Here is a 16,820-nt window from a genome sequence, read left to right as displayed (position 1 = left end):
GGGTAAATGTGTAATTTTGTCTACCCTTCAGGGAAACTGGGTAAATGTGTAATTTTGTCTATCCTTCAGGGAAACTGGGTAAATGTGTAATTTTGTCTACCCTTCAGGGAAACTGGGTCATGGAGATACAAACCGCGTGTACAAACCCAAGGTAGTGGAGGCCTTGCAGGGGATGTTCATAAGGAAAGGGTGTGCTGGAAGCCAGTCCTCCCTGGCCCTGACCTCCACTGGACAGGTAGGATTGGCAGTTAACTGGCAGTTTACACTTTTTATGAACGGGAGGGAGGAATCTTGAACGTTTGCAACTTAATCGTTTGGAACTCTTTTTCAGTTGTCTCTTGTCAAAATAGTTTTTAAACTATTGTTCTAGTGACTGGTCCTATATCCTGTGTTCTAGTGACTGGTTCTATATCCTGTGTTCTAGTGACTGGTCCTATATCCTGTGTTCTAGTGACTGGTCCTATATCCTGTGTTATAGTGACTGGTCCTATATCCTGTGTTCTAGTGACTGGTTCTATATCCTGTGTTATAGTGACTGGTCCTATATCATGTGTTCTAGTGACTGGTCCTATATCCTGTGTTCTAGTGACTGGTCCTATATCCTGTGTTCTAGTGACTGGTTCTATATCCTGTGTTCTAGTGACTGGTCCTATATCCTGTGTTCTAGTGACTGATCCTGTGTTCTAGTGACTGGTCCTATATCCTGTGTTCTAGTGACTGGTCCTATATCATGTGTTATAGTGACTGGTCCTATATCCTGTGTTCTAGTGACTGGTCCTATATCCTGTGTTCTAGTGACTGGTCCTATATCCTGTGTTATAGTGACTGGTTCTATATCCTGTGTTCTAGTGACTGATCCTGTGTTCTAGTGACTGGTCCTATATCCTGTGTTCTAGTGACTGGTCCTATATCCTGTGTTCTAGTGACTGGTCCTATATCCTGTGTTCTAGTGACTGGTCCTGTGTTCTAGTGACTGGTCCTATATCCTGTGTTATAGTGACTGGTCCTATATCCTGTGTTCTAGTGACTGGTTCTATATCCTGTGTTATAGTGACTGGTCCTATATCCTGTGTTCTAGTGACTGGTCCTATATCCTGTGTTCTAGTGACTGGTCCTATATCCTGTGTTCTATTGACTGGTCCTATATCCTGTGTTCTAGTGACTGGTCCTATATCCTGTGTTCTAGTGACTGGGTCCTATATCCTGTGTTCTAGTGACTGGTCCTATATCCTGTGTTCTAGTGACTGGTCCTATATCCTGTGTTCTAGTGACTGGTCCTATATCCTGTGTTCTAGTGACTGGTCCTATATCCTGTGTTCTAGTGACTGGTGCTATATCCTGTGTTCTAGTGACTGGTGCTATATCCTGTGTTCTAGTGACTGGTCCTATATCCTGTGTTCTAGTGACTGGTGCTATATCCTGTGTTCTAGTGACTGGTGCTATATCCTGTGTTCTAGTGACTGGTCCTATATCCTGTGTTCTAGTGACTGGTCCTATATCCTGTGTTATAGTGACTGGTCCTATATCCTGTGTTATAGTGACTGGTCCTATATCCTGTGTTCTAGTGACTGGTCCTATATCCTGTGTTATAGTGACTGGTCCTATATCCTGTGTTATAGTGACTGGTCCTATATCCTGTGTTCTAGTGACTGGTCCTATATCCTGTGTTCTAGTGACTGGTCCTATATCCTGTGTTCTAGTGACTGGTCCTATATCCTGTGTTCTAGTGACTGGTCCTATATCCTGTGTTATAGTGACTGGTCCTATATCCTGTGTTATAGTGACTGGTCCTATATCCTGTGTTCTAGTGACTGGTGCTATATCCTGTGTTCTAGTGACTGGTCCTATATCCTGTGTTCTAGTGACTGGTCCTATATCCTGTGTTCTAGTGACTGGTCCTATATCCTGTGTTCTAGTGACTGGTCCTATATCCTGTGTTCTAGTGACTGGGTCCTATATCCTGTGTTATAGTGACTGGTCCTATATCCTGTGTTCTAGTGACTGGTCCTATATCCTGTGTTCTAGTGACTGGTCCTATATCCTGTGTTCTAGTGACTGGTGCTATATCCTGTGTTCTAGTGACTGGTCCTATATCCTGTGTTCTAGTGACTGGTCCTATATCCTGTGTTATAGTGACTGGTCCTATATCCTGTGTTCTAGTGACTGGTCCTATACCCTGTGTAATAGTGACTGGTCCTGTGTTCTAGTGACTGGTCCTGTGTTCTAGTGACTGGTCCTATATCCTGTGTTGTAGTGACTGGTCCTATATCCTGTGTTGTAGTGACTGGTCCTATATCCTGTGTTGTAGTGACTGGTCCTATATCCTGTGTTATAGTGACTGGCCCTATACCCTGTGTTATAGTGACTGGCCCTATGCTGTCCTGTGTTCTAGTGACTGGTCCTATATCCTGTGTTATGTCTAGGTGTATGCCTGGGGCTGTGTTCTAGTGACTGGTCCTATTCCCTGTGTTATGTCTAGGTGTATGCCTGGGGCTGTGGGGCCTGTCTGGGCTGTGGGTCCTCTGAAGCCACTGCTCTGAGACCAAAGCTGATTGAGGAGTTGGCAGCGACCAGGGTGGTAGACCTCTCCATAGGAGACAGCCACTGTGTAGCTCTCTCACACGGTAAAACATCCAAACACTTTTTAAAAATGTATTTTAAATAAAAAAAATCAGTATTTTGTATGTTTCTTGGCTAGTGAGATAGAGATAGAAGGTAGTAGAGCGAGGCAGCAGCTTAAACGACTAGACCACCCCAGGCGATATCCGATTATTTACTAAAGATTGTTCCAGTGTATTGGACAGAGACAGTGCAGAGATACAGGGGCTAATCGCTAGACCACCCAGACCACCCTTTAACCACAAGTTAAACACACAATAGAGAGCTAGAGATGAGGCAGTATTGACTTATCCTGTTTGAACTGTTTACTAGAGATTCTCTTGTTTATCTGTAAAGTTCAACCAGGATAAGTCATATATTCTGTTGTTTCTGAAAGGGGAGATTCTTATCACTCCATACAATGCAAGTGCACATTTCACCACTTCTTAACCTCATTTCTTTAACCTCACACCACTTTTTTTTAACCACGTCATAACATCCCAAGAAAATGACCCCCCCCCCCTGTGATGAATGATTGAATCAACTGATATGACATTTTTGTCTCTCATCTCTCTCTCCTCCTCCTAGACAATGAGGTGTATGCGTGGGGGAACAACTCCATGGGCCAGTGTGGCCAGGGTAACTCTACTGGTCCCATCACCAAGCCTAAGAAGGTGGTCGGTCTGGACGGTGTGGCCATCCAGCAGATCTCAGCTGGCACCTCCCACAGCCTGGCATGGACCGCTCTGCCCAGGGACAGGTTGGTACTCCTACCGGACCCGGTAGAAACATAGCATTTAGAAGAGACATGATGCCCAGGGACAGGTCAGTATAGAAATATAGCATGTAGAAGAGACATGATGCCCAGGGACAGGTCAGTATATAAATATAGCATGTAGAAGAGACATGATGCCCAGGGACAGGTCAGTATAGAAATATAGAAGAGACATGATGCCCAGGGTCAGGTCAGTATAGAAATATAGCATGTAGAAGAGACATGATGCCCAGGGACAGGTCAGTATAGAAATATATCATTTAGAAGAGACATGATGCCCAGGGACAGGTCAGTATAGAAATATAGCTTTTAGAAGAGACATGATGCCCAGGGACAGGTCAGTATAGAAATATAGCATTTAGAAGAGACATGATGCCCAGGGTCAGGTCAGTATAGAAATATAGCATTTAGAAGAGACATGATGCCCAGGGACAGGTCAGTATAGAAATATAGAAGAGACATGATGCCCAGGGACAGGTCAGTATAGAAATATAGCATGTAGAAGAGACATGATGCCCAGGGACAGGTCAATATAGAAATATAGCATGTAGAAGAGACATGATGCCCAGGGACAGGTCAGTATAGAAATATAGCATGTAGAAGAGACATGATGCCCAGGGACAGGTCAGTATAGAAATATAGCATTTAGAAGAGACATGATGCCCAGGGACAGGTCAGTATAGAAATATAGAAGAGACATGATGCCCAGGGACAGGTCAGTATAGAAATATAGCATGTAGAAGAGACATGATGCCCAGGGACAGGTCAATATAGAAATATAGCATGTAGAAGAGACATGATGCCCAGGGACAGGTCAGTATAGAAATATAGAAGAGACATGATGCCCAGGGACAGGTCAGTATAGAAATATAGCATGTAGAAGAGACATGATGCCCAGGGACAGGTCAGTATAGAAATATAGCATGTAGAAGAGACATGATGCCCAGGGACAGGTCAGTATAGAAATATAGCATGTAGAAGAGACATGATGCCCAGGGACAGGTCAGTATAGAAATATAGCATTTAGAAGAGACATGATGCCCAGGGACAGGTCAGTATAGAAATATAGCATTTAGAAGAGACATGATGCACAGGGACAGGTCAGTATAGAAAGATAGCATTTAGAAGAGACATGATGCCCAGGGACAGGTCAGTATAGAAATATAGAAGAGACATGATGCCCAGGGACAGGTCAGTATAGAAATATAGCATTTAGAAGAGACATGATGCCCAGGGACAGGTCAGTATAGAAATATAAAAGAGACATGATGCCCAGGGACAGGTCAGTATAGAAATATAGCATGTAGAAGAGACATGATGCCCAGGGACAGGTCAATATAGAAATATAGCATGTAGAAGAGACATGATGCCCAGTGACAGGTCAGTATATAAATATAGAAGAGACATGATGCCCAGGGACAGGTCAGTATAGAAATATAGCATGTAGAAGAGACATGATGCCCAGGGACAGGTCAGTATAGAAATATAGCATTTAGAAGAGACATGATGCCCAGGGACAGGTCAGTATAGAAATATAGCATGTAGAAGAGACATGATGCCCAGGGACAGGTCAGTATAGAAATATAGCATGTAGAAGAGACATGATGCACAGGGACAGGTCAGTATAGAAATATAGCATGTAGAAGAGACATGATGCACAGGGACAGGTCAGTATAGAAAGATAGCATTTAGAAGAGACATGATGCCCAGGGACAGGTCAGTATAGAAATATAGAAGAGACATGATGCCCAGGGACATGTCAGTATAGAAATATAGCATGTAGAAGAGACATGATGCCCAGGGACAGGTCAGTATAGAAATATAGCATGTAGAAGAGACATGATGCCCAGGGACAGGTCAGTATAGAAATATAGAAGAGACATGATGCCCAGGGACAGGTCAGTATAGAAATATAGCATGTAGAAGAGACATGATGCCCAGGGACAGGTCAGTATAGAAATATAGCATGTAGAAGAGACATGATGCCCAGGGACAGGTCAGTATAGAAATATAGAAGAGACATGATGCCCAGGGACAGGTCAGTATAGAAATATAGCATTTAGAAGAGACATGATGCCTAGGGACAGGTCAGTATAGAAATATAGCATGTAGAAGAGACATGATGCCCAGGGACAGGTCAGTATAGAAATATAGCATGTAGAAGAGACATGATGCCCAGGGACAGGTCAGTATAGAAATATAGCATGTAGAAGAGACATGATGCCCAGGGACAGGTCAGTATAGAAAGATAGCATGTAGAAGAGACAGCCTGGCGTGGACCGCTCTGCCCAGGGACAGGTACAGGTACAGGTACAGAACCAATGGTCTTCTGAGGTCTGCCTTCAGTAGGGCACAACGTTGTGGAAGTAGAACTCTGCTGTGTAGAACACAAGCCTCTCTGATCCTTTAGAGAGAGGAGAAGGGAAGCATGTCAGCTCTTCATGAAATTAGGGACGCATTCAGATGTAGTGAGCTGAGCTGACCTCTGATGTGTGGAGTTAAAGACCTATTATTGAGCCCCACCGATATGTTGGTTCACCGACATTATCGGCCGATATTGGCCTTTTACCGATAATTCCACCGATAACCAATATTGAATAAATAGGATGAAAAGGGGAATCTCACGCTAATCTGAACACTTGCGGCCATTCTCATGATGTCATTAATGTCACAATGTATGAAATCAACATTTGAAGCATAGTTATTGGACAATTGCTCTTTTGGATGGAAATGTATGAAAATTCAGTGTGGAAAAATGTTACTTTTTATTTCAGTGTATCGGCAGATCTATCGTTAACCCCCCCACCCCCCCAAAAAAAAAATCTGACCCAAAAAGCCATATCGGTTGGGCTTTACTAATTACGCTAGCATCTCTACCCATGGTATTTCTATGTGGAATGCTGAGTCTGCTGCAGCATTCAGCAGGCGGCCCTGGACTTCAGACCTCCAGGGGGTCAGCAGGGACTATTCCTACTGTTTACACACACACACACACACACACACACACACACACACACACACACACACACACACACACACACATGTACACACCTACACACACACACCTACACACACACACACACACACACACACACACACACACACACACACACAGACACACACACACACACACACACACACACACACACACACACACCACACACACACCACACACACACACACACACACACACACACACACACACACACACACAGACACACACACACACACACACACACACACACACACACACACACCTCCCTTCCAAATCTGATCTTGTTGAGAAGCTTGGGCCTACCGAGTTTACACATACTATGGTGTTGAGGAGTTATTTTTTTTAGATATGAGATGATAGTGAACTAGCTATAATATATTGTTGTGTTTTGAATTCCGGGACAGACAGGTGGTAGCATGGCACAGACCCTACTGTGTGGACCTGGAAGAAAGCACTTTCTCTCACCTGCGTTCCTTCCTAGAGCGCTACTGTGACGGCATCAACAGCGAGGTGCCACCCCTCCCCTTCCCCTCGTCCAGGTGGGTACCTGCAGGCACCAGGGGTGAACCCTACAGGTGGAGGCTCATAGTAAAGACTGGAATGGGATCATTGGAACGGTATCCAGCTCATGGAAACCATGTGTTTAAATGTTGTTCCATTCATTCCATTCTAACCCCCATTCCAATGAAACCGTCTCTCAGATTTAAAGTGACAGTAGCCTCCACCTATGTCAGGTGACTATTCATCTGAGGCATTAACAGTCCCATAAGACCAATGCAAATACACAATATACTTCTGTAGCATTTGACTCGCGCTACGATCATTGAGATGAATGAAAACTGTTGCGTTGACTTTCTGCTGTGTTTTATCCAGACAATATCATAACACTCTATTCTACTGCTTCATTACAGGGATCATCACAACTTCCTGAAACTCTGCCTTCGACTGCTGTCCAATCACCTGGCTCTGGCTCTGGCTGGGGGCGTGGCCACCAGTATCCTAGGGCGACAGGCCCGCCCCCTCCGGAACCTTCTCTTCAGACTGATGGACTCCTCTGTTCCTGATGAGATCCAAGAGGTGAGCACTGGCTTACACAGTAATCACTAGATTAGCTGTTCATTGAAGGGTGTCTGTAAACAGGCCAAATGTTTACACTATAGATTGACAACATGACCTTTCAGACTAGAGATGGTAATATGGACTCTGGATATGTGAAGCAACAAGGCTTCATCTGTTGACTGACTGGTCTGAACTTGACTACATGCCAGCTCCTTAACCCCTTGGGGTTTGTCCCTGAGCCAACCCCGGTGTCACTGTGTTGTGGTTGTCAGGCTGGGATTGAGATCGATAGTCATGCTGTTACCTCCTCTCATTCTGAGGCGTTGTTGTTGTTGTTGTTGTTTATGCCAGGCTGTGATTGAGACTCTGTCTGTAGGGGACTGTGGTACATCTCTGTGGTACATCTCTGTGGTACATCTCTGTGTAACCAGGCTGTGATTGAGATGCTGTCTGTAGGGGACTGTGGTACATCTCTGTGGTACATCTCTGTGGTACATCTCTGTGGTACATCTCTGTGAAACCAGGCTGTGATTGAGACTCTGTCTGTAGAGGCCTCTATGCTGTTAACTCCTCTGATTGTGTTGTCAGGCTCTAACACTGTGTCTCTGTGTTGTCAGGCTGTAACATTGTGTCTCTGTGTTGTCAGGCTCTAACACTGTGTCTCTGTGTTGTCAGGCTCTAACACTGTGTCTCTGTGTTGTCAGGCTCTAACACTGTGTCTCTGTGTTGTCAGGCTCTAACACTGTGTCTCTGTGTTGTCAGGCTCTAACACTGTGTCTCTGTGTTGTCAGGCTCTAACACTGTGTCTCTGTGTCTCTGTGTTGTCAGGCTCTAACACTGTGTCTCTGTGTCTCTGTGTTGTCAGGCTCTAACACTGTGTCTTTGTGTTGTCCAGCTCTAACACTGTGTCTCTATGTTGTCAGGCTCTAACACTGTGTCTCTGTGTTGTCAGGCTCTAACACTGTGTCTCTGTGTCTCTGTGTTGTCAGGCTCTAACACTGTGTCTCTGTGTTGTCCGGCTCTAACACTGTGTCTCTGTGTCTCTGTGTTGTCAGGTTCTAACACTGTGTCGCTGTGTCTCTGTGTTGTCAGGCTCTAACACTGTGTCTCTGTGTTGTCAGGCTCTAACACTGTGTCTCTGTGTTGTCAGGTTCTAACACTGTGTCTCTGTGTTGTCAGGCTCTAACACTGTGTCTCTGTGTTGTCAGGCTCTAACATTGTGTCTCTGTGTTGTCAGGCTCTAACACTGTGTCTCTGTGTTGTCAGGCTCTAACATTGTGTCTCTGTGTTGTCAGGCTCTAACACTGTGTCTCTGTGTTGTCAGGCTCTAACACTGTGTCTCTGTGTTGTCAGGTTCTAACACTGTGTCGCTGTGTCTCTGTGTTGTCAGGCTCTAACACTGTGTCTCTGTGTTGTCCGGCTCTAACACTGTGTCTCTGTGTCTCTGTGTTGTCAGGTTCTAACACTGTGTCGCTGTGTCTCTGTGTTGTCAGGCTCTAACACTGTGTCTCTGTGTTGTCAGGCTCTAACACTGTGTCTCTGTGTTGTCAGGTTCTAACACTGTGTCTCTGTGTTGTCAGGCTCTAACACTGTGTCTCTGTGTTGTCAGGCTCTAACATTGTGTCTCTGTGTTGTCAGGCTCTAACACTGTGTCTCTGTGTTGTCAGGCTCTAACATTGTGTCTCTGTGTTGTCAGGCTCTAACACTGTGTCTCTGTGTTGTCAGGCTCTAACACTGTGTCTCTGTGTTGTCAGGTTCTAACACTGTGTCGCTGTGTCTCTGTGTTGTCAGGCTCTAACACTGTGTCTCTGTGTTGTCAGGCTCTAACACTGTGTCTCTGTGTTGTCAGGTTCTAACACTGTGTCTCTGTGTTGTCAGGCTCTAACACTGTGTCTCTGTGTTGTCAGGCTCTAACATTGTGTCTCTGTGTTGTCAGGCTCTAACACTGTGTCTCTGTGTTGTCAGGCTCTAACATTGTGTCTCTGTGTTGTCAGGCTCTAACACTGTGTCTCTGTGTTGTCAGGCTCTAACACTGTGTCTCTGTGTTGTCAGGCTCTAACACTGTGTCTCTGTGTTGTCTGGCTGTAACACTGTGTCTCTGTGTCTCTGTGTTGTCTGGCTGTAACACTGTCTCTGTTGTGTTGACCCATCTCCCTGTTTTCTCCAGGCTGTGATCGAGACTCTGTCTGTGGGGGCCACTATGCTGTTACCTCCTCTGAGAGAGAGGATGGAGCTTCTTCACTCCCTGCTGCCCCAGGGCCCTGACCGCTGGGAGAGTCTGTCTAAAGGACAGGTATAGTCCATAGGTGTATTGCACGTCGGGCCGAACAACGCCATTTACCTGTGACTATATCAATAAGGCCCTAGTTCTAATTAAGCAATAAGGCCCGAGGGGGTGTGGTATATGGCCAATATACCACGGCTATGGGCTGTTCTTAAACACGACGCAACACGGAGTGTCTGGATACAGCCCTTAGCTGTGGTATATTGACCATATATCACAAACCCCTGAGGTGTCTTATTGCTATTATAAACTGGTTACCAACGTAATTAGAGCAGTAAAATGTAATGTTGTGTCATACCCGTGGTATACGGTCTGATATACAACAGGTGTGTCTAATCCTGAGTGCTGATTGGTTAAAAGCGCATTCCAGCCGGTGTCTATTCCACAAGTTACCACCGGCTAAATCTATGACGTTAAAATGCCTATTTACTCTGTTCCATCTGACTGCCCAATCCACTGTCTCATCAACCCTGCCAGGCAATTTATAAACTTGATTGCCACTATAAAAAGCATCTAGACATTATCTCACATTTCGTTTAGACTAACATTTAGTTTTCAACAGCGGAGATTTGTATAAACCTTGCTGTCTGTCACTCCGACATTTGCAACATTGTTTCACTATTGAAATCGATCTCCAGCTGTCCCATAGTAATGAACGTGTCAGGAGTCGGGACGAGACAGACAGGCAGGCAGCTTTTCTCAGCCAGTCGAAATCATGAATCAGCATAATTTTTATGGATATATACAAAAACATTTCAATAGAAAACAGGTCAAATGAAACTAAGTGCACGTTTGGTGAAAATGCTGCCATAGATAGATAGATAGCTGACCTCTGTGTATCTCTCTTTAGCCACATCCTGTCCCTGTCCCTGACCTCTAACCCCTCATCTCTGACCCTGTGTTTCCAGAGGATGCAGCTGGACATCATTCTGACTTCGCTCCAAGACCACACCCATGTAGCGTCCCTCCTGGGGTTCAGCAGTCCCCCTGACGCCCCCGAGGCCCTGGCCGCCTCCTCCTCCGCCTCCTCCTGCAGCCTGGACCCCCCCTACGGAGCCCCCGGCACCAACCCTGACACACACCTGGCCGAGATCCTAATGAAGACCCTGCTCAGGAACCTGGGCTTCTACACGGTGAGGAGAGAGGCAGCATGGTTGTTCCAGATCATTCTATCTCATAGAGAGTATATAGTTATGTTATGAGAGTATATAGTTATGTTATGTTGCTTCAGGATTGAAGGTAGGGAATGGATGGAGAACAAACCCTGCACCGCTGTTCTTGGGAGTCTTCCAGTCTATGACTAGGGTGGCAGGTAGCTTAGTGGGTAAGAGCGTTGTGCCAGTAACCGAAAGGTCGCTGGTTCTAATCCCTGAGCCGACTAGGTGAAAAATCTGTCGATGTGCCCTTGAGCAAGGCACTTAACCCTAATTGCTCCTGTAAGTCGCTCTGGATAAGAGCGTCTGCTAAATGACTTAAAATGTAAATGTAAAAATATGACTATATCTGAAATAGGGTTTACAGCGGTAATAGAGTAATTAAACCATTGAACACTGAATAGACTGTTTCCAATAATATTGATAGCCTAGATGAAAAACGGTCTCCTCTCCTAACGCTGTTATGTCTCCTGAAACAGCTCTGGGCAAGTAAAACATCCTGTCTTTAAAACCATGCAAAAAACATCCTGTTGCTCTGCTGTTTTACCTTGTCGTACTGCATAGTGAGACTGTCACCCTCTCCTCTCTCCTCTCCTCTCCCATTAGAGCTCAGCTGGCAGTAACACAGTCTCCTCCTCTCTCCTCTCCTCTCCCATTAGAGCTCAGCTGGCAGTAACACAGTCTCCTCCTCTCCTCTCCTCTCCCATTAGAGCTCAGCTGGCAGTAACACAGTCTCCTCCTCTCTCCTCTCCTCTCCCATTAGAGCTCAGCTGGCAGTAACACAGTCTCCTCCTCTCCCATTAGAGCTCAGCTGGCAGTAACACAGTCTCCTCCTCTCTCCTCTCCTCTCCCATTAGAGCTCAGCTGGCAGTAACACAGTCTCCTCCTCTCTCCTCTCCTCTCCCATTAGAGCTCAGCTGGCAGTAACACAGTCTCCTCCTCTCCTCTCCTCTCCCATTAGAGCTCAGCTGGCAGTAACACAGTCTCCTCCTCTCTCCTCTCCTCTCCCATTAGAGCTCAGCTGGCAGTAACACAGTCTCTCCTCTCCTCTCCTCTCCTCTCCCATTAGAGCTCAGCTGGCAGTAACACAGTCTCCTCCTCTCCTCTCCTCTCCCATTAGAGCTCAGCTGGCAGTAACACAGTCTCCTCCTCTCCTCTCCTCTCCCATTAGAGCTCAGCTGGCAGTAACACAGTCTCCTCCTCTCTCCTCTCCCATTAGAGCTCAGCTGGCAGTAACACAGTCTCCTCCTCTCCTCTCTCCTCTCCCATTAGAGCTCAGCTGGCAGTAACACAGTCTCCTCCTCTCTCCTCTCCTCTCCCATTAGAGCTCAGCTGGCAGTAACACAGTCTCCTCCTCTCCTCCTCTCCCATTAGAGCTCAGCTGGCAGTAACACAGTCTCCTCCTCTCTCCTCTCCTCTCCCATTAGAGCTCAGCTGGCAGTAACACAGTCTCCTCCTCTCCTCTCCTCTCCCATTAGAGCTCAGCTGGCAGTAACACAGTCTCCTCCTCTCCTCTCCCATTAGAGCTCAGCTGGCAGTAACACAGTCTCCTCCTCTCTCCTCTCCTCTCCCATTAGAGCTCAGCTGGCAGTAACACAGTCTCCTCCTCTCCTCTCCTCTCCCATTAGAGCTCAGCTGGCAGTAACACAGTCTCCTCCTCTCCTCTCCTCTCCCATTAGAGCTCAGCTGGCAGTAACACAGTCTCCTCCTCTCTCCTCTCCTCTCCCATTAGAGCTCAGCTGGCAGTAACACAGTCTCCTCCTCTCTCCTCTCCCATTAGAGCTCAGCTGGCAGTAACACAGTCTCCTCCTCTCTCCTCTCCTCTCCCATTAGAGCTCAGCTGGCAGTAACACAGTCTCCTCCTCTCTCCTCTCCTCTCCCATTAGAGCTCAGCTGGCAGTAACACAGTCTCCTCCTCTCTCCTCTCCTCTCCCATTAGAGCTCAGCTGGCAGTAACACAGTCTCCTCCTCTCCTCTCTCCCATTAGAGCTCAGCTGGCAGTAACACAGTCTCCTCCTCTCTCCTCTCCTCTCCCATTAGAGCTCAGCTGGCAGTAACACAGTCTCCTCCTCTCTCCTCTCCCATTAGAGCTCAGCTGGCAGTAACACAGTCTCCTCCTCTCTCCTCTCCTCTCCCATTAGAGCTCAGCTGGCAGTAACACAGTCTCCTCCTCTCCCATTAGAGCTCAGCTGGCAGTAACACAGTCTCCTCCTCTCTCCTCTCCCATTAGAGCTCAGCTGGCAGTAACACAGTCTCCTCCTCTCTCCTCTCCTCTCCCATTAGAGCTCAGCTGGCAGTAACACAGTCTCCTCCTCTCCTCTCCCATTAGAGCTCAGCTGGCAGTAACACAGTCTCCTCCTCTCCTATTAGAGCTCAGCTGGCAGTAACACAGTCTCCTCCTCTCTCCTCTCCTCTCCCATTAGAGCTCAGCTGGCAGTAATACAGTCTCCTCCTCTCTCCTCTCCTCTCCCATTAGAGCTCAGCTGGCAGTAACACAGTCTCCTCCTCTCTCCTCTCCTCTCCCATTAGAGCTCAGCTGGCAGTAATACAGTCTCCTCCTCTCTCCTCTCCTCTCCCATTAGAGCTCAGCTGGCAGTAACACAGTCTCCTCCTCTCTCCTCTCCTCTCCCATTAGAGCTCATCTGGCAGTAATACAGTCTCCTCCTCTCTCCTCTCCTCTCCCATTAGAGCTCAGCTGGCAGTAACACAGTCTCCTCCTCTCTCCTCTCCTCTCCCATTAGAGCTCAGCTGGCAGTAACACAGTCTCCTCCTCTCTCCTCTCCCATTAGAGCTCAGCTGGCAGTAACACAGTCTCCTCCTCTCTCCTCTCCTCTCCCATTAGAGCTCAGCTGGCAGTAACACAGTCTCCTCCTCTCCCCTCTCCTCTCCCATTAGAGCTCAGCTGGCAGTAACACAGTCTCCTCCTCTCTCCTCTCCTCTCCCATTAGAGCTCAGCTGGCAGTAACACAGTCTCCTCCTCTCTCCTCTCCTCTCCCATTAGAGCTCAGCTGGCAGTAACACAGTCTCCTCCTCTCTCCTCTCCTCTCCCATTAGAGCTCAGCTGGCAGTAACACAGTCTCCTCCTCTCCTCTCTCCCATTAGAGCTCAGCTGGCAGTAACACAGTCTCCTCCTCTCTCCTCTCCTCTCCCATTAGAACTCAGCTGGCAGTAACACAGTCTCCTCTTCTCTCCTCTCCCATTAGAGCTCAGCTGGCAGTAACACAGTCTCCTCCTCTCTCCTCTCCTCTCCCATTAGAGCTCAGCTGGCAGTAACACAGTATCCTCCTCTCCCATTAGAGCTCAGCTGGCAGTAACACAGTCTCCTCCTCTCCTCTCCCATTAGAGCTCAGCTGGCAGTAACACAGTCTCCTCCTCTCTCCTCTCCTCTCCCATTAGAGCTCAGCTGGCAGTAACACAGTCTCCTCTCTCCTCTCCCATTAGAGCTCAGCTGGCAGTAACACAGTCTCCTCCTCTCCTATTAGAGCTCAGCTGGCAGTAACACAGTCTCCTCCTCTCCTCTCCCATTAGAGCTCAGCTGGCAGTAATACAGTCTCCTCCTCTCTCCTCTCCTCTCCCATTAGAGCTCAGCTGGCAGTAACACAGTATCCTCCTCTCTCCTCTCCTCTCCCATTAGAGCTCAGCTGGCAGTAATACAGTCTCCTCCTTGCTCCTCTCCTCTCCCATTAGAGCTCAGCTGGCAGTAACACAGTCTCCTCCTCTCTCCTCTCCTCTCCCATTAGAGCTCAGCTGGCAGTAACACAGTCTCCTCCTCTCTCCTCTCCTCTCCCATTAGAGCTCAGCTGGCAGTAACACAGTCTCCTCCTCTCTCCTCTCCCATTAGAGCTCAGCTGGCAGTAACACAGTCTCCTCCTCGCTCCTCTCCTCTCCCATTAGAGCTCAGCTGGCAGTAACACAGTCTCCTCCTCTCCCCTCTCCTCTCCCATTATAGCTCAGCTGGCAGTAACACAGTCTCCTCCTCTCTCCTCTCCTCTCCCATTAGAGCTCAGCTGGCAGTAACACAGTCTCCTCCTCTCTCCTCTCCTCTCCCATTAGAGCTCAGCTGGCAGTAACACAGTCTCCTCCTCTCTCCTCTCCTCTCCCATTAGAGCTCAGCTGGCAGTAACACAGTCTCCTCCTCTCCTCTCTCCCATTAGAGCTCAGCTGGCAGTAACACAGTCTCCTCCTCTCTCCTCTCCTCTCCCATTAGAGCTCAGCTGGCAGTAACACAGTCTCCTCCTCTCTCCTCTCCCATTAGAGCTCAGCTGGCAGTAACACAGTCTCCTCCTCTCTCCTCTCCTCTCCCATTAGAGCTCAGCTGGCAGTAACACAGTCTCCTCCTCTCCCATTAGAGCTCAGCTGGCAGTAACACAGTCTCCTCCTCTCTCCTCTCCCATTAGAGCTCAGCTGGCAGTAACACAGTCTCCTCCTCTCTCCTCTCCTCTCCCATTAGAGCTCAGCTGGCAGTAACACAGTCTCCTCTCTCCTCTCCCATTAGAGCTCAGCTGGCAGTAACACAGTCTCCTCCTCTCCTATTAGAGCTCAGCTGGCAGTAACACAGTCGCCTCCTCTCTCCTCTCCTCTCCTCTCCCATTAGAGCTCAGCTGGCAGTAATACAGTCTCCTCCTCTCTCCTCTCCTCTCCCATTAGAGCTCAGCTGGCAGTAACACAGTCTCCTCCTCTCTCCTCTCCTCTCCCATTAGAGCTCAGCTGGCAGTAATACAGTCTCCTCCTTGCTCCTCTCCTCTCCCATTAGAGTACAGCTGGCAGTAACACAGTCTCCTCCTCTCTCCTCTCCTCTCCCATTAGAGCTCAGCTGGCAGTAATACAGTCTCCTCCTTGCTCCTCTCCTCTCCCATTAGAGCTCAGCTGGCAGTAACACAGTCTCCTCCTTGCTCCTCTCCTCTCCCATTAGAGCTCAGCTGGCAGTAACACAGTCTCCTCCTCTCTCCTCTCCCATTAGAGCTCAGCTGGCAGTAACACAGTCTCCTCCTCTCTCCTCTCCCATTAGAGCTCAGCTGGCAGTAACACAGTCTCCTCCTTGCTCCTCTCCTCTCCCATTAGAGCTCAGCTGGCAGTAACACAGTCTCCTCCTCTCTCCTCTCCTCTCCCATTAGAGCTCAGCTGGCAGTAACACAGTCTCCTCCTCTCTCCTCTCCCATTAGAGCTCAGCTGGCAGTAACACAGTCTCCTCCTCTCTCCTCTCCTCTCCCATTAGAGCTCAGCTGGCAGTAACACAGTCTCCTCCTCTCCCCTCTCCTCTCCCATTAGAGCTCAGCTGGCAGTAACACAGTCTCCTCCTCTCTCCTCTCCTCTCCCATTAGAGCTCAGCTGGCAGTAACACAGTCTCCTCCTCTCTCCTCTCCTCTCCCATTAGAGCTCAGCTGGCAGTAACACAGTCTCCTCCTCTCTCCTCTCCTCTCCCATTAGAGCTCAGCTGGCAGTAACACAGTCTCCTCCTCTCCTCTCTCCCATTAGAGCTCAGCTGGCAGTAACACAGTCTCCTCCTCTCTCCTCTCCTCTCCCATTAGAACTCAGCTGGCAGTAACACAGTCTCCTCTTCTCTCCTCTCCCATTAGAGCTCAGCTGGCAGTAACACAGTCTCCTCCTCTCTCCTCTCCTCTCCCATTAGAGCTCAGCTGGCAGTAACACAGTCTCCTCCTCTCCCATTAGAGCTCAGCTGGCAGTAACACAGTCTCCTCCTCTCCTCTCCCATTAGAGCTCAGCTGGCAGTAACACAGTCTCCTCCTCTCTCCTCTCCTCTCCCATTAGAGCTCAGCTGGCAGTAACACAGTCTCCTCTCTCCTCTCCCATTAGAGCTCAGCTGGCAGTAACACAGTCTCCTCCTCTCCTATTAGAGCTCAGCTGGCAGTAACACAGTCTCCTCCTCTCCTCTCCCATTAGAGCTCAGCTGGCAGTAATACAGTCTCCTCCTCTCTCCTCTCCTCTCCCATTAGA

General features: G+C 48.1%; 1 protein-coding gene across 1 annotated transcript in view; it reads left to right on the top strand.

Moving 5' to 3' along the window:
- Window positions 1–16,820, top strand: part of LOC311116059 (putative E3 ubiquitin-protein ligase HERC1) — a 233,569-nt gene that overhangs the window by 30,208 nt on the left and 186,541 nt on the right. The window contains 7 exon segments of the mRNA XM_084191189.1: window positions 108–235; window positions 2,480–2,624; window positions 3,187–3,358; window positions 6,773–6,907; window positions 7,280–7,445; window positions 9,595–9,720; window positions 10,620–10,844. Coding sequence (XP_084047315.1) covers window positions 108–235; window positions 2,480–2,624; window positions 3,187–3,358; window positions 6,773–6,907; window positions 7,280–7,445; window positions 9,595–9,720; window positions 10,620–10,844 — 1,097 coding nt within the window.

The sequence above is a fragment of the Coregonus lavaretus genome (genome assembly GCF_964263955.1).
Source record: "Coregonus lavaretus genome assembly, contig: HAP1_SCAFFOLD_315, whole genome shotgun sequence".
Lineage (NCBI taxonomy): Eukaryota > Metazoa > Chordata > Actinopteri > Salmoniformes > Salmonidae > Coregonus > Coregonus lavaretus.
The sequence above is the reverse complement of the archived record's forward strand: the minus strand, read 5'-3'. Positions and strand labels throughout refer to the sequence as shown.